At 38.2% G+C, this 17,007-nt stretch overlaps 3 protein-coding genes across 6 annotated transcripts; 2 read left to right on the top strand and 1 right to left on the bottom strand.

The window, feature by feature from the left end:
• The first annotated feature begins 1,246 nt into the window (after positions 1 to 1,246).
• Positions 1,247 to 3,077, top strand: LOC111458299 (uncharacterized protein At3g61260-like). Its single transcript, XM_023100854.1, has 3 exons — positions 1,247 to 2,420; positions 2,543 to 2,624; positions 2,708 to 3,077. The coding sequence occupies exons 1-3, from the start codon at positions 1,627 to 1,629 to the stop codon at positions 2,915 to 2,917; spliced, it is 1,086 nt and encodes a 361-aa protein (XP_022956622.1). The 5' UTR covers positions 1,247 to 1,626; the 3' UTR covers positions 2,918 to 3,077.
• A 1,699-nt stretch (positions 3,078 to 4,776) lies between these two features.
• On the top strand, positions 4,777 to 9,840 carry LOC111458297 (cyclin-dependent kinase G-2-like). Of its 4 annotated transcripts, none has more exons than XM_023100849.1 (7): positions 4,777 to 7,012; positions 7,204 to 7,339; positions 7,427 to 7,515; positions 7,697 to 7,808; positions 7,884 to 7,990; positions 8,082 to 8,712; positions 9,567 to 9,840. In XM_023100849.1, the coding sequence occupies exons 1-6, from the start codon at positions 5,289 to 5,291 to the stop codon at positions 8,179 to 8,181; spliced, it is 2,268 nt and encodes a 755-aa protein (XP_022956617.1). In that variant the 5' UTR covers positions 4,777 to 5,288; the 3' UTR covers positions 8,182 to 8,712; positions 9,567 to 9,840. The 4 variants fall into 4 exon arrangements, with proteins under 4 accessions (XP_022956617.1, XP_022956618.1, XP_022956621.1 ...); XM_023100850.1 differs by having other exon boundaries at positions 9,616 to 9,840; XM_023100853.1 differs by lacking the exon at positions 9,567 to 9,840 and adding an exon at positions 7,591 to 7,613 and having other exon boundaries at positions 4,803 to 7,012; positions 8,082 to 8,557.
• Positions 9,841 to 11,095: 1,255 nt separating this feature from the next.
• LOC111458293 (lipoxygenase 6, chloroplastic) lies at positions 11,096 to 15,699 on the bottom strand. Its single transcript, XM_023100843.1, has 9 exons — positions 15,175 to 15,699; positions 14,080 to 14,357; positions 13,731 to 13,968; positions 13,303 to 13,635; positions 13,118 to 13,203; positions 12,928 to 13,038; positions 12,545 to 12,846; positions 12,167 to 12,433; positions 11,096 to 12,011 (listed from the first exon to the last, which is right to left on the bottom strand). The coding sequence occupies exons 1-9, from the start codon at positions 15,575 to 15,577 to the stop codon at positions 11,252 to 11,254; spliced, it is 2,778 nt and encodes a 925-aa protein (XP_022956611.1). The 5' UTR covers positions 15,578 to 15,699; the 3' UTR covers positions 11,096 to 11,251.
• Between the last annotated feature and the right edge of the window lie 1,308 nt (positions 15,700 to 17,007).

A 17,007-nucleotide genomic window follows, 5' to 3' on the forward strand; every position in this document is an offset into this window, starting at 1 on the left:
CGTGTCAGTTCTATGCTCAGATCCTCAAAGATACCTGAATTAACTCTCCAAGCAATATGCTCCATGCTCCATCCAACCGAACTAGGATCTCTCCTTTGTTGGTCATCTGACAGAAGTCCACCATGATGGTGATATTGATAATTGCTGAGTTTCTGGTGATGTTGATAATTGCTGAGTTTCTTGAACATCAATGAAGTTCTTCATTGCTGCTTGACTCAATACTGATGATATCAGCAGACCATAAAATGCATACCATAACAGAAGTTTTGAATTCCTTCACTACCTTAAGAGTAGCATGCAGGAAATCTTCATAAGAAAACGACACAATTGGTCAATTCTGATACAGTAGGGAGTATGAGGGAATGGGACCCGTATTCATGTTAGGCAGCCTTCATCCTGAAATGCCACAACAAAAAATACTTGATATCACTTGTTGCACTCTAATGCCATAATCTAAATGTTGTAATACCACTTGTACCCAAATGCCACAACTAAAATGTTCTGATACTCAATTGTTGTAGTGGAAGCAAGATTGATTGCACACACACCCACAAATAAACACTAAACAAAGTGATACAAATTACGTGATTGGAGAGAAGAAATTCTCCTCCATCCACGTGCGGTAGCCAATCTCTCACACTACAAAGTCTCTTTTACAAAATTTATCCCAATTATTTTTAGACAAATATAAAATGACAATAACTCCACGCCTTAAAACAAATAAATGAAAGTATGAGATAAAATGGGAGTTAATAACCAAAACAAATAAACAAAATAGTCGCGTCGGACCGATGCAATGCATATTTGGGCTTTCAGTTTCCGAACAAAGCCCATTACCTATATGGTCCATTTCTGGTCCGGCCCAATTACATTAAGCTCAGAAACGTGACAATAATACGACGTGGCATCATTTGATTCGCTCTTATTCCCGTAAAAGATCTAGTTAAATCGTAATTTAATAAATTCTTAATCCAGAAAATTACAAAAAGAAATGTACGGCTCAGATCTCGTAAGTTTGGCCCATCACGGCCATGTGAAAGGGTCAGAACTCCCCCCACCACCTCATTAAACTTCAATTATCAAATTTCACTCTTCTGAACAACTGACACGTTCTCAATCTCCACCGTCCACGTGTCAACCATATTTCCATCTTCTACTAGTAACCGTTAGGACAACCGTATATAAAAATTCCATTGATTTCCACAAAAATATTCTACTAATTTTCTTTTTTTTTTTACCATATTTTCCATTGATCCATACAGTTTGTTTTTTTTTTTAATACCTTCAATGGGGATCTCAAAACATTATCTTCTTCAACTTCAACTCTGCAACTTCCCGAACTCCCATGGCGTTTGAGAAATCGCTTTCTCTCTATTTGCTTTCTTTAGCTATACAAGCTCACCTGACATTATTGCCATTTGAAGCTTTACTCCATTTTTGAAGCTTCAATTTTCAGTACCCATTCTGTATCTAATCCTCTGCTCCTTTTGCTCTGTTTCTTCACTATGGGGAAAGAAAATGGATCTCAAATTAGGGTTTAGATCTAAGCAGAAGATCGGAACCTGTGCAGATTTTGCAGACGTTTTCTAGATTAGAAGCGCAGTTAGCTAAGAAAAGAGACCGATAATGAAGCCTGTTGAGGATAAAATCTGCTACAATCACGAGCCAATTCGGGAGTTCTCGGGCAGCGCAATAAGCTTCGAGTTTCAGAAAGGAAATGGAGGCAAACGAGCTTCACATCACCGTACAGCGTTAGGAAAACCAACGCCATCGAAATGGGACGACGCCCAAAAATGGCTTGTTGGATTATCAAAAGGGGGAGAAAAGAATCCAGTGAAAACCACGCCGAGAAACTCGAACGCAGACGATTTGAGGCTTATAGCTCCGGTGCCACAGAAGGAGCAGGACTATTCGAGCAACGATGAAGAAGAAGAACAACAGCAACGCGGATGCTCCGTTTCTGCAATGGCGAATCCATACGAAGAAGAAACAAAAAAGGTCGATTATGAGGATTCAATTTGGCGAATAAATAAACAGATTGCGAATCCAGCGCCGCCGGGCTTAAGGTCCATATGCGTGAGGGATATGGGAACAGAGATGACTCCGATTGCGAGCCAAGAACCTTCGAGAACAGCGACGCCGATTCGAGCCACGACACCGGCAGTGCGTAGCCCTATATCGTCCGGATCGTCAACTCCAGCGAGTTACGATCGAGTGAAGCAAGCTACTGAAATCTCTCAATCGAGGATTCAATCCAGTGATGGCAGAGAGGAATCGAACGCAAATCAAAGTCGAGAAGAATCGAATGCCGGAAAATTAGTTGAGCATAATCGGGATTCTGATGAAGCGAAGAAGATGAACTCGCTAGAAACTCGAGCAATGGCTTGGGACGAAGCGGAACGAGCCAAATACATGGCCAGGTAATCTTCCTCCACGATTCTCATCCGCCGAGAAATTTTCAATCAAATTAAACTAAAAATTTGGTCCTAGAATCTTACATATTATCTACACTCCCATCCATTCAAACATCCAACAATGGCAGATTTAAGCGCGAAGAAGTGAAGATACAAGCGTGGGAAAACCACGAGAAGCGAAAAGCAGAGACGGAGATGAGAAAAATGGAGGTAATTAAGCGCAAAAACTCCATAAATCGGTGATAGAAATAATGAATGAATTTGAATGTGGAAACAAAATTTACCGATGACAGGTGAAAGCGGAGAGAATGAAGAGTCGAGCGGAGGAGAAGCTGAGGAATAAGCTTGCGGCCACGAGAAGAATGGCGGAGGAGAAGCGAGCAAATGCAGAGGCCAAACTGAACGAAAAGGCCGTAAAGACTTCGGAGAAAGCTGATTATGTGAGGCGCACTGGTCATTTGCCTTCCTCCTTTTCCTTCAAGCTACCTTCTCTCTGTTGGTAGCAGCACTCACCATTGAGTAGTCGCCGGCTGCTGTATCTAGCTCTAGCCCTCGCCCTCGCCCCACCTAGCCCTGCTTATTAAAGCCGACCAAACCAAACTAATAAGAACCGAACCGAGCCAAACCGATTAGGGTACGTATTATTGGTTCGATAAAAAAAAATAAAACCGAATGGTTCGATTACATTGTTTGTTGGGCCCAAGATCGACCCAACAAAATTGGGGTCATATCCCTAGTTTATATAAATACGTGGGGTTAGGAAAAAAATGCATCTTATGAATGTTCTGATTAACCTAAGCATAATGCAAATAATTAAAACATTATATTCTTAATTGAAAGATTAGTGTTTAATGATCAATGTCTTAGTACAATTGGTAACGGTGGCGGTGGCGGTGGCGTTAAGGCATAAAATACTAGAAAAATAAAAGCTCGTTAGCCTATCATCCTTCAAAATTAGAATCCATCGACCTTTTGCCACTTTGAACTTCAAAAAGAACATAAAAGCCCTCCCTTTGTTTATCGATGTTCGCCCAAGACCTACCATTTGCTAAGCCCTTGCCATGTTTATCGACCTTGGAACCTAACAAATTAGCTACCACTCCAACTTTATCGCTATTGTAATTCATGTCGATAAGAGTGGATTTAGAGGTACTGAAAGTTAGGGGTAGCAGAAGTGTGTATAAATTGTGTTCGAAAATTTCTTTTTGATAAATCTAAAATTACGAATTAGTTGGGTTGATGAGCTCAATAACTCAAATAGAGTTCATCTTTATAATTTAGATTCGATAATTCAATTTAGTTGGATTATTGAGTCACACTTTAGACTCATAAATGTACGAGTCACGGCTTTTTTGTAAACAAGTTTCATCAACCTCGCACCTCCTCTCCTTGGTTGGATGTCGCTGAGCTTGCTTGGTTTGGGCGGGTTGCCCTTGGTTTTTGCTTGGACTTACCCTTATATCCGAAATTACTCCAAAAAAAACAGTCCGTCTATTATAAATATTTTATATTCACTCGTAAATTCCAATAAAAATGAAGGTAAATTGCCAAAATATATTTGTTTTTGAAAATTATTATTATTATAAACTAATTTTAAAAAAAATAATTTAAATGACTAAATTTAAGATATAGAATAATTAAAAATACATAAATTTAAAGAGTACAAAAAAAGATATTTTAATTTCGAGATATTAACTTTTTATTTATATTTATTTTTATCTGAAAATTATTATTATTATAAACTAATTTTAAAAAAATAATTTAAATGACTAAATTTAAGATAATAGAATAATTAAAAATACACGAATTTAAAGAGTAGAAAAAAAAATTAATTTGGATATATTAACTTTTTATTTTTATTTTTATTCGTGCATCATGTATTTTTAAAATTTAAATTTTAGTTTAAATTTAAAATATAGTCATAACCTAATTCAACCACTATGATTTGGGTTAGATTATGAATTTATGTAAGTTGAGTTCGATTCAAATAAATGAAAAAATTTATGAATTAAATGGGGTGAAGGGACTCTACAAGTAAATTGGAACCGGCCCAAATTTAATATTAATTGTAATATATATATTTACTCACTACACAATTTATATATTTATATTTATTTATTTATTTATTTATTACTTACTTTCCCTCGCCCTTTCAAAACAATTCTTAACTATTTATAAGTTAATTTTCTAAAATATTATAAATTTTAATTAAGCATTTGAAAATAATTTTAAAAATCTGATTTTTTATTTTGAAAAACAAAATTTCGCGGCTAAAATTTCATGAAATGAATTTACATTTGAAATCCGATTTCGTAGATCCATTAATAAATTAATAATATATAATAAATAAAGCCACCAAATGAACTGAACCAGACCGTCAATGTGGTTACGTGTATTGTGTACTCGGAATCACAACTTTCCCCATTTCTCCATCTGACTCCATGGTCGTTTCGTCTTCGATTGACTAGGGTTCTCTGCGCGTCCATCTAGGACTTCGCTCGCTTGCAGGATTTCTCTTCGATTGATTCCGCTGTTCATCCAATACGACTGTCCAGATTAGAGGTTGAGGCTAGGGTTCAATAGCCTCTAGGTCAATTTTTAGTTCGCGCAATCGATTTGAAGGGTATATTTCTCAACCTCGAATCGCTCTTCGACTTTTCGTTTATACTGCGAGATTCGTTGAAATTTTACGAGTCTTTTATGGGTTGTACTTCGTTTTTTGTTCACTTCGCGATTCTATTCGCGATCTGAATTTTTTTTGGATTTAGGGTTTCGAATCGTATTTTTTCTGGCCGGTTTCTGGATATTCTTATTGAAAAAATTGGGGATTTAGGGTTTTCTTTGGGAACCATCGGGGTGGGGTTTGGTATTTCGATGGCAGCGGGGAGAATGGGGGGTTATCGTGACTATGATGTGAAGGACCGGGATTCTAGTGTTGACGTTGTGAATGGGAAAGAAGGATATGAACGGGGGCGGAGCGGTAACCCTGAAAACAATAAGAGTCGAGGCCGGGATGTTAGAGACAGAATTAGGGTCAGGCAAAAGGACATCAGAGAGAGGGAAGTGGGTAATGGTAATCTACGATCTTCGAGTAGAAGTGACTCTGGCAGCAGCGGTGGTGGTATTGTTTCTCACGGAGTGAAGCAAAAGGTTTTGCTTGTCAGGACAATGGATAGGGAGCCGGGTGAGTTATCCAGTGAGAGTGGATCCGATGATGCCACTGAGTCCGGATTGCCATTTAAAATTAACGAGTCTGCAAAGGTGGTGGAGAATGGGATTCGTTCTCCACCAGAGAAGAAGAGGAAGTTCTCACCAATCGTTTGGGACAGAGACGAAAAGGAAGAGACTGTTTCCACAAGAAATAAGGTCGCCAAGGCTGTGACAGCTTCACCTCTGCCTTCACCGAAGGAGAAGAGGGAATCTCCTAACGCAATGTTGGATACTCTTGAAGCCATACCTGCTGAGGCTGGTAGGAGTAGTGATCCTGAGTACTTGCTACCTTCCTCTCTTGTTGAACCTTCTGTTGGGGGCCATGGATCAGATGAATTCCCCGCAAGTGGTTCACCAATGATGCCTTCTTCTGATTCACTTAGGAAACCATGGCAGGCTGATCTTGAAGCAGAAAATTTTGGGGATGATGATTATGTTCCAACAAGAAACATTTCATCCTCGAGATGGGCTGCTGGTAATAACTCTCCTGGAGATGAAGGTGAAATTTTAGATGCAGAAATGCCTAAAAGGCGGAAGACAACACCAATTTCTGAGTCATTGGAAGGCATCAGAGTACAAAGAAAGTCATTAACTCCAGAGATTGGGGAGATAATGAGACAAGGCTCTGAAGCAGGGACAAGATCATCTGAATCGACAGAACGTGGTGATCGGTCTCGATCATCAAGTGCGAATCATTACCTTGGTAATGATTCTGAGAAAGATGAGGGCACGGATCTTGGTGATGAAATTCGTAGAATGGATACTAGCAGTAGCCGGTTAGATACTGATTCTGAGGATGAGACAGAAGCTCCCGAGGAAGCAGAGCCTAGTGTCCCTCCTCCCCAACGAAGTGTAAATATGCTTCAAGGCTGTAGAAGTGTTGATGAATTTGAAAGATTGAACAAGATTGACGAAGGAACTTATGGTGTTGTATATAGAGCTAGAGACAAAAAGTCGGGGGAAATAGTTGCATTGAAGAAGGTGAAAATGGAAAAGGAACGAGAAGGTTTTCCCATGACTTCTTTGAGGGAAATAAACATTCTCCTGTCTTTTCATCACCCTTCAATTGTTGATGTAAAAGAAGTGGTGGTGGGCAGTAGTCTTGATAGCATTTTTATGGTAATGGAGTACATGGAGCATGACCTAAAAGCACTCATGGAGACAATAAAACAGCCATATAGTCAAAGTGAAGTAAAATGTCTGATGCTTCAGTTACTGGAGGGTGTTAAATACCTTCACGATAATTGGGTGCTTCATAGGGACTTAAAGACATCAAATTTACTTTTGAATAATCAGGGAGAACTGAAGATCTGCGATTTTGGATTAGCTCGGCAATATGGGAGCCCCTTGAAAACATATACACATATGGTTGTTACTCTTTGGTACAGGTTAGTTGCATTTTCTTGCATTCATGACTATTCTAACATCAGCTCTCCTATTCTCTTTTATACCATTGGAGGCATTAATATACCTGAGTATGTTAGAGATGTATGGCAGAAGGCTTGGGAAAATTTGCTGTCCGGTAAACAAAAGAATGTTTTATGTTTTATTTTTTTAACTTGTTCATGCATATTATCAGGGCACCTGAACTTCTATTGGGAACAAGACAGTATTCAACAGCTATTGACATGTGGTCGTTAGGCTGTATTATGGCTGAACTATTATCAAAGCAACCACTGTTTAATGGAAAAACTGAAGTTGATCAGCTTGACAAGGTAAAATTATATATTATATTACAGTGAATGCACATTCTCGATAGTTGCTATGCTTGCAAGCTTATGCCCTTTCCTTAAACCTCGCAGATATTTCGAACTCTAGGCACACCCAATGAAACAATTTGGCCTGGGTTTTCCAAACTTCCAGGAGTAAGGGTCAACTTTGTTAAGCACCAGTAAGTATTGTTGATGTTACTTAATCTGTGTTTATCTATCACATTTTTCTTATTTTTTTTCCACTGTTTTCCCAGGCTTCCAGCTTTGGGTGATTCTGGTCTGGCTATCTGGCCTCATTTGGGGACCTTCCAGTTACTTTTCTTTCATAGTACGTTTTAACCACGGACATGTTCCTTTCAGGTACAACTTATTGCGTAAGAAATTCCCGGCGACATCATTTACCGGTTCGCCAGTTCTTTCTGATTCAGGATTTGATTTGTTGAACAAACTTCTAACTTACGATCCTGAGAAGGTAATTATCTGATCAGCTGCTCGTGATTTCCTCATCAAATTTCGTTATTTACTAAGATTTGTTGTCTTAATGCAGAGAATTACAGCTGAGGCCGCTCTTAATCATGAATGGTTCTCAGAAGTTCCTCTTCCAAAGTCAAAAGAGTTCATGCCTACTTTTCCTGCTCAACATGCTCAGGACAGGTATGGCAACTGTTAAGACTTGTGAGTTTGTGGTTTAACTTCTTGTCAAACTTAATCTAAACAATAGACATGTTAATTTACATCTCTGTAGGCGTTTGCGGAGAGTAATGAAGAGTCCAGATCCCTTAGAAGAACAACGCAGAAAGGAGTTGCAGCAAGGGGAATTGGGCACATCTGGTTTGTTTGGCTAAGAGAATGGATCTGGTAATTTGGCTCAGGCTGCCTGAAGTTATTTTTCTGATCACTCGACCATTGGACCTGATTAAGGTTAGGGAAGAGGGCTGTGAATTGTGTTTGACAGATGATTGCCAGTGCTATTTTAGCAGGGCATTCACGGTTATTTGGTTCAAGATATGTATTTTTTTTTTTTTTTTTGCTTCTGTCAAGAAGATCAATTGCAGCTTTTCTCCTCTGGTCATCATATAGAAAATGCTTCATTGACACGGCTTGCATGGCAAGGTGTGGAACATTGTTGTTTTCTTGAAAAAAAGTCAGATTCAGCAGAAACTAATTTTGTAACATATTCCTATTGAAAATTAGGCTGTTGGCCATAAATTTTATTTGCAATATTAAATTTCCTTGGATTTTTACTGCCTACATAGTTCAAATTTATCTCCTTTTAATATTTGAATTGTGTTTGCAAGAGATGGTTGGTGGGAAGGGGAGGGCGGTCTTTGCTTCTCGTTGATGAAGAATTTGACAGTTACGATAGTTTTTCAAAGGTAATTAATTAATGCAAAGGCCTTACAAGGATGAGGATTATGTTTTGAAGCTTTCTTTATCAGTATCTTGTTGTGTGCATGTTTTGGGAAAATTCATCTCGTAGTGTTGGTCATTTCAACTACAGTGCTTAGGCTAAATTGTTCGATCAACCAAGTAGGCCTTTCTTTTTAAGCCTGGTTTATTTTGTTCTTCTCCCCCCATTGGTTTATTTTATCTGGGTTCTGTAGCTAGGACTGTTGATAGTTTTAGAAGAAATCCCTGAATGGCTCCCAACTTCTTTGTATGGAGATGTTCTTTCAAAATATAATTAGTGCTTAATTAGTGCTTGGTTATTGGTGATTTAAGTGACGATTTCCTCTGGGTATGTTAAAGTTCCAATTATTGGTGGTGCTAATGGAGGAAAATTTCAATGCTAAAAGAAAGCCATTGAAGATCATGTATCTATCTATCTGTGGCACCAAGCTACCCATCATCTTCCAGCCACCAAATTATTGATCTAAAGTTACCAATCGTTATAATTGAAATTCTTGACTAACAGATGTTTTTTCTGATGTGTTTCATCTGTTAGTGCAGGGACAGGAACATGCATTTTGGGGTAGGTTATATAATCTTTACTACTAGTCAAGAAATAGATGTTTGTTTATGATCTGCATGGGCGTTGCTGTTGCATACTGCCTCTTGATGTAATTATTTGGTTGTGGCCACATGGATACAACAAGCTTCAAGTTGTTTTTTGGGTGTTGACAGAATTAGTATGCATTAGCTTGTTGTTCAGAAGTATCACCACTCTTCAACTGAATGTAAAATGGATTGACTTTTGTCACTTATTACTCTCTTTTAATTAGTGTAGAAGATTCCATCTTTTGTCAGTCCCCGTGATTTTTCTGCAAATGTGACTGCAGTATCAAAGCTAGCAGGTTGAGGAGCTTCACCTGCATTGCTCTTGAAGTTATTAACTTAGTTGTTGATTCGCACACTTGAGGTACTAAATGCAAAGTTTGTTTTTGTTTGCATGTTTTTCAAGTTCCTAAGTATTTTCTCGACAGTTCTCTTCTTTGAAGTGCTGTTTGGAAGAGGTTATTTGGATCTGTAATACTGAAAAGTATGGTTAACCAGACTATTAAGCTGACTGTGCTGTTTGGAAAAGGTTATTTTGCCTTCTTTTAACCTAAGTTTGATGGTTTTCTTACAAGCATGCATGTTAACCGTTGGCTTAGAAGTGTTGAAATTTGCCATGGCTGTCTGCCTTAGTTAAGATCATTATATTGTCGGACGTTATGGGTGGAAAATTGGATTTAGACTTACCCCAACCAAACTTTTTGGCTTTACAGACCCGTCTCGGGTGTGGTAAAAAAAAAATTACCGACTGGTTATATAATGTTGCTGGGGAATGCAAATTGTTTGTTATGGTAAATTGATCATTGATCTGATGCTATAGATTAAGGCTTTATTAAAATGATTTGTAGCATATGTATTTGCTGCCTTGTTGGTGAATATTTTATTAGAATCTTCTCTATTGAATATTAGCTGCTGCTGCTGCTGCACGTAGAGTCTGTCTTATTTGTTTGTTTGATCAAATCTGACAAGTTACTATTGCTACAACTTCTGTATTCAGTATTTTCACTTTCCTTCTAAGTTCTAACACCAACACGAAGGCACCCGTGAATCCTTTCCGAAGGACCCAATCTACGATCCATATGTTTGGCGTAAAGAAAACGCTATCCCAATCTACAATGGAAAAGGTTTCCTATACAGATTATGGAATCTTATTCTATTCGCGTTGTTCTGTTTAGTAAATTTGATGAAATTCATTAATGACACACCAATTGCATATGCTATCTTATTTTCGTAAACATAATTGGTCGTCTCAATGAGCCACTGCCTTTTCTTTGAGAAACTAACTTGATATTGAGAGAATAAATTTAGAATTTGTCCTTCATGTTAAGCCTCTTTTTAAATCATATTCTATAGAGTATTATTATTATTATTATTATGGGCATCAGTATTATCATGTTCTTCTGTCCCTCTTCTGTAATAGTCCAAGCAACTCTAACCCGTGATTGTCAGTTTTCTTGTCCGATTCACTGTCACAACTCAAATTAAACACAACTTCATTGTGTTGTATAATCTTGGAAGACTGAATAAATTTTTTTTAAAAAAGTTGTCAAATTGAATTAGTGAATTGATCTTGAAATCAATGATTTTGGATGCATTTTGTGAGTTCATGTTATGATCTCCATTTGTCTTCATGGCTTGGCTTTGCAGCGAAGGATGGTGGGGTGAAATGACTCCTGTTAATAAGAGATTCCTTGTCTTACTAATTCACCTCACCTGAAAGTTTCAAAACAAGATAGAACATTTATTATCTTCTAACTAAGGAGATAAAGGTTTAATGGCGTGTAAATCCTCCTCTTATTATCATTATGTTACTCTCAATCTACAAATTTATAATGAACTAAATATCTCTGAATTCCAAGCACCATAGGGAAGCATATAGTTGGATAAACAAAACCCAGATCATAAATCTGAATACTCTTTTTAGATAGATATGCTGTTGGGGATTCCACGACCAGTCACCCCTGGACCAGATGTGGGGAGAAGTAGCTCATATGGAGGAACACCTGCACCACTTCTGTTTTTAAGACGGGCATCCTTGTTTCTACTGTTTATAATCTCTTCAATCTCCTCCAATCTTGATGAGAACTTGGTAAATAACCCCAACACCCTTTTGTCGTCGATCCAGTGGCTGTGTATTTGGTTCACTTGACCCAAGTACTCCTCATCTGGTGAATGAGTTGACAATGTGTCCTGAACTGCCATCACTTTTGTTGCTTGAAGTTTAGTTGGCAAAGAAGATAGGAAACTACGTTGGGGGTTGGCGATAAAATTCTCATAATCGGGATCACCCTCCTGTGGTATGAGCCTTCGCATTAGCGTCGGACGATTCGGCACATAACTTCCGAAAGGGTACTGCCCAAAGTTTATTGCAGCATGCTGTCCAGATGCCACCCAAATCATTGTTGTGAGTATGCCGGATAGGTCCTCTTTAGTACTGAGTTTAGGCCACCAAGGTTCATTTCGTTTCTCAGGATGGCCTTTGTTCTTAATCTCACTCCACCAAGCTTGGAGTTCAACATCGTTTGTGACGGAATTTGGCTCCGAGTAGAAGTGTTCAACATAGGATTCTACCCATTCTTTTATGGCTGACCATACAAGGAGACCATCTGCTGCATATGGGTAATCTTCAATTACAAGTCTCACACCATTTGGCATTGCAGGATCCTCCACAGCCATACCCCTAAAAGTTTTAAGCCGAGCTTAAATTATTCAGTGGCTTACAAAAGACAACAGGGAAATAACGAAGAGATACATGACAGCATCATGAATCTAGCCTATTGTCTTGTTGGGACTTGGGAAATGTGAAGATTAATAATGTATGTGTTTAACCTTTACCTTCTAATAAGATCAGCCGGTAATGCTTCCATGTCAAATCGCCACATGTTCTTGTATGCTGCAGAGCTTAGCTCCATGGAATACTTACCCCCAAGGAAACTGGCCTCAATAATTCCCCCACCATTTATAAGATTTTGACGAGCCAATGCATTAATTTCCAGTGTGTAGCGCATATGAGGATGAAGCAGCTTGTAAATAGGGTGCATGGAACTCAGTTGCCTATGAGTTGCAATTATATAAGGCTCCATGCTTGCGTGAGTCCTTAACCTGGATGATGCAGATCAAAAACTCATTAAAATACTGGTGAAGTTCGTAATCAGAACAAGTCGAAATATAAAACTCATACGTAGCTATGAACAAAAAGAATGCATAAAATACCAATGATTCACAAGTTGATGGATTCCGGCGTCAACAGAGCACACATGAGCTTTTGCTAGCTTCCAAATCCAATGGGTTGTAGCATCATGGCCATGAGTGTACACATGTTTATTGGTTTTTGAGTAAGGTGTTGGAGGCAGTGTGAGCTCAATTGCGATAGGCCTCAAGATACCAGTCTGGGAATAGAAGAACACTGTTCTAGAGGCATAGACTTTTCTCCCTGGCAATGCGTTGATCTTCTTGATAAATGGCAAAAGAATGTCATGATAATCAAGTACAAATAATCTCTTTTCTTCTATAGCCTGTATTAAAGAATAAGAGGAAAGTTACAATTATGTAAGGATAGCTGTTCATTGACTGCAACAAAATGCAGATAGCAATACCTGTTCTAAACTCATGCCATTGTAAAGCTCCTTCTCTATCAATTCTTTTGTAATGGCTGATTCTGGAGGCCCATAAACATTAGGGTCAAGTTTGCTGCGGATTGGAAATTCCTAAGATGTACACCTCATAATCAATAACAACTTAAAAGATTTGTTTTGTACAACAAAAAGCCTGAAAAATCCTCCATACCCTCAAACACTCGATGTTTACTGGGTTGACACCAGCCAGAGTCTGTCGTGCAAACTCGTTGTCCCTCAGCCAAGAAAATCTATCACCTGCAAGTTCAAAGCCACAAGAACATTGAAAGTTCTAATTGGATAGTATCAGTAATTTCAAGATTGTTGACAGTACATATAAGGGAAAACCGAGTGTACTTTTGATCACAGCTGGGATCTCATACTTCAACAATGTCTGACCAGCGTTAACAACTTGCTTCATAATATTGCTAAGAAACAACTTTTGAGAGTTCTCTTGGTGGTTTTCATCGTTCAAGACAACGCCATCGATATACAACTTATCAATTTCTGAAAAACACTTAAAGGATATGTCTGATTTTGACAATGTAGCTGCAATAGAAGGTACAAGATTGTGGACCAGAGCCTTCAATCTCCCAGCAGAGAATGTATTTTGCTTTATCTCCTCAAAAGTTTCATCCCGAGGAACATAAACTGGATGTGGCTTTTCAATTCGTTTCTCAGTAAGCGGATCTATTTGGAAGCCAATTCAAGAAAACACAAAATTTGGATTCTGCAGTTAGAGAATTATCCTAAACTCCATAAACTAAAAAAGTACCCAATCATACCTGAAGAACTTGGAGGCCGACCAGTTCTACAGCGGCGAGGATAAGGCCTATTTTCAACACCCAGAACAGGCCTAGCAAGATCTTTACTCTTATCAGGATTACCCAAATCGTTGTAAACATCATAGTCATAAATTCTATCGTATGGCTTCCTTTCACCTCGTCCATTGCCCCGAATGCTCGACAAGTCTTTGCTGCGAAGATCACGAAGGCCCGGCGGCGTTTGTGATGGCAAGTAGGCCTGTCGAATAGCAGTATGATTCAATTTGCGGCTCATGAATAGGGCAGTTCAAATTCAACAAAATCAAAAGTAGAAAGGAATTGATAATCGAAATAAAAACTTGGATTGTACGTGATTTTTGAAGATAATTCTACTATCCGAATTATCATTCCGTGAATGAATCCAGGTGTTCGCCGGAAAGTAAACGGGGTCAACATCAAGGCCATGAACTACAACTTCCATGAGATAGAACTCTTTCGCGTGAAGATTGGTGATAAGAACAGCCCCAAGACTGCCGAAGTCACGCGGCACTGTGAAATTAGCAGCGTAGTCCAAAACGTGAACACCGTTGACAGGTTTCGGCAACCATCCTTTCACAGAAGATTCTATGCTTCTTGCCGAATTGGTTTCTGCACAACAGCAAACCGAAAATTATGAGGAAACTCAGTCGATCATGTTCATAAATGAGAATTCAAATCAAAGAAAAATGTTGCGGAAAGATCGACCGGAAGACACAAAAATGGCACCATAAATTAGAGGAACAATCATGTCAAATGCTAATCGGAGCCAACAGAGATGAACAAATTTCAGCTATTGTTAACTAAAAAAAATTCTAACAAACAAAATTTTATTCGGTTTTTAACAATCAACCTACATTTTTTATTTTGATTCTCAAATGATTTAGAAAACAAAAATTAAATCTGAATAAAATATTGCCCTATAAAGTTTTGTTCATACCGATTTTTCTTGCTCTTACCTTTGCTTTATAAAAAGTTCCCATAAGAAGTTAATTTTGGCCCTTTTCATTGGCTTTTGTTTCCTGTAGAGTATTAAATCGAAATATTATATTGAAAATATCTGATTTTAAAAAATTAAATATGCAACAGAAAAGAACAAGATGCAAGTCAAGAAATTAAAAGACAAAAAGCAGAAAACAAAAATTCCAAACAATTTCAGAAATCAATTTCTTTCACGTATTATGGATCAAACTATTGGATCAAGAGGCCTCGATCGAATCTCGAATTCAAACGAGGATATATTTTTTGACACAATATTGTGGATCGAAGTATTAATAAAGTTTTAAATTCATTGTAGTAACCACACATTTATGAACAATAATAGCCATAACAGAATCCTTTCTAGATATAATAATAAATAAAAACTCATAAAACCAAGAGGAAAATCAAATAGAGAAAGATGAATAGTTGATTCATGACGAACACAAACCAGGATCGATTTCTTCACTAATTAGACGAATCAATATTCCTTGGCCAATCCCATTGATAAAATACTCCCACTGATCATCGATCTTCTCTGTCAACTTCTCCTTCATCTTCTTCCTGATCTTTATCATCGCCCTGACTTCGATTCCTCCAGAAAGAGAAGAAGAAATCTTAGACTCATTGCCATCTCTTTTCTTCGATGGAGAAGCAGCTTCCACAGTTTTCTTCAGGCTGCTTATCACCGGTCCAACCGATCCATTCCCGCCGAACAAAGATCTACATCGTGAATCCCTAGCTTTCCGGACACAGAACTTGCTCCTTGCGCCGGAGACCGCGAAAAATCCCCGTCTGGAAGACACTAAGTCTTTCTGTAAGTATAAATGATTGCTCGGCGAAACTGTAAACATTTGAATTGTATGTGGAGATACGGCGACGGAGACACGACGGAGAAGGCGACGGCGAACTCGACTGGCGAAGAAAATGGAGAATAAAGATGGGGTACTGAAGCGATCAGTGCAATACTGAAGAGAAATGCATTATTGTTGACTGCCTAGTTCGTAATTCGTGAGCTCTGCTATACCTGTCCCCGAATAAGCGCGTGAAGTCACGCTGAATAATTGGGCGAATTGAACCAATAGAACGCGGCTTTTCAGCGCGTGTTTTCACGTTCGAGAGCTGGAAGTGAAGTTAGTTTGGTCCTTTAAATTATAAAAAATAAAAAAATAAAATAAAAAACGATAGTACCGAGCGTGCGAACCAAGCGTGCGAAAAAATATATTTTGAAGTCAACATTTTTTCAATATTTTATTCTTAATTGTAATCTTTAAACTTATCTAGTCTCATTTATTTAATTGAATGGGTTTTTTTAATTAACTTTTATATATATTAATTATCAAAAGTTGTTGAAATCAAATTTAACTATAATATATATTTTTTAATTACTATAAGTGAATTTTCAGCTTATTCTCTTTCTATTTTTGTCTAACATATTTAGGAAATAAATGTCATAATTTTTGCTAGCTGCTTAATTAGCATTTGGCCAGAAAAATAATTGTACTAAGATAATGTAAATTGATTTTAAATAGGCTGAAAAAATATGATGGTTTAAATTGATTGATGAAAATGAAGGATTTAGATAAATAAATAAATAAATATATATATATATATATATATATATTCAACATTTTCTGCCGCCAGACTCTTCCAACAATTTGTTTAGTAGCATTAGGCTAAACGCCAAGCCAAAAATCATACAAGTTTTCAACCACGTCACGTCTGCCCACCCTAAACGTAAAACAATACTGGGGAGTGTGTTACAATCGTACTCTAGCAATGAGATAACGATTGTACGACACTTGTTCTGACTCCGTAATTAATTGTGTGAAATTTAGACTTCGCGGACAATATCTGCTTGTGCTTGACCCTCAAGTCACGTTTGCAAGAAATATTTTTAAAAACATTGGCGATGAAATATATTGAAAGCAATATTATAAGGTAAAAAGAGTAAGCAACAACAATGATTTTAATAACATATAACCTGCGTCGTCAACCTCATAGTTTTAAAACGCGTTTGTTAGAGAGAGGTTTCTATACCCTTATAATAAATGTTTTGTTCCTCTCTTCAACTTATGTGGGATCTTACAGTCCACTTCCTTAGAGGCCCAACGTCCTCATTGACAATACCAACTGATGTCTGTAGTCCAAGTCCACTACTTGAAGATACCAGCAAGATCCACCCCCCCCCCCCCCCCCCCCCCCCCCCCCCCCCCCCCCCCCCCCCCCCCCCCCCCCCCCCCCCCCCCCCCCCCCCCCCCCCCCCCCCCCCCCCCCCCCCCCC

This window comes from Cucurbita moschata, unplaced genomic scaffold (assembly GCF_002738365.1).
Source record: "Cucurbita moschata cultivar Rifu unplaced genomic scaffold, Cmos_1.0 Cmo_Scf00021, whole genome shotgun sequence".
In the NCBI taxonomy this organism is placed as follows: domain Eukaryota; kingdom Viridiplantae; phylum Streptophyta; class Magnoliopsida; order Cucurbitales; family Cucurbitaceae; genus Cucurbita; species Cucurbita moschata.

Coding starts and splice junctions, on each gene's coding strand:
- LOC111458299 (XM_023100854.1), top strand. CDS start 1,627: ATGAAGCCTGTTGAGGATAAAATCTGCTACAATCACGAGCCAATTCGG. Junction 2,421..2,542: donor CGAGCCAAATACATGGCCAG/GTAATCTTCCTC, acceptor CAACAATGGCAG/ATTTAAGCGCGAAGAAGTGA. Junction 2,625..2,707: donor CGGAGATGAGAAAAATGGAG/GTAATTAAGCGC, acceptor TACCGATGACAG/GTGAAAGCGGAGAGAATGAA.
- LOC111458297 (XM_023100849.1), top strand. CDS start 5,289: ATGGCAGCGGGGAGAATGGGGGGTTATCGTGACTATGATGTGAAGGAC. Junction 7,516..7,696: donor GTCAACTTTGTTAAGCACCA/GTAAGTATTGTT, acceptor TGTTCCTTTCAG/GTACAACTTATTGCGTAAGA. Junction 7,991..8,081: donor GCTCAACATGCTCAGGACAG/GTATGGCAACTG, acceptor ACATCTCTGTAG/GCGTTTGCGGAGAGTAATGA.
- LOC111458293 (XM_023100843.1), bottom strand. CDS start 15,577: ATGTTTACAGTTTCGCCGAGCAATCATTTATACTTACAGAAAGACTTA. Junction 14,358..15,174: donor TAGTGAAGAAATCGATCCTG/GTTTGTGTTCGT, acceptor GCTGTTGTGCAG/AAACCAATTCGGCAAGAAGC. Junction 12,847..12,927: donor ATGGCATGAGTTTAGAACAG/GTATTGCTATCT, acceptor TCTTTAATACAG/GCTATAGAAGAAAAGAGATT.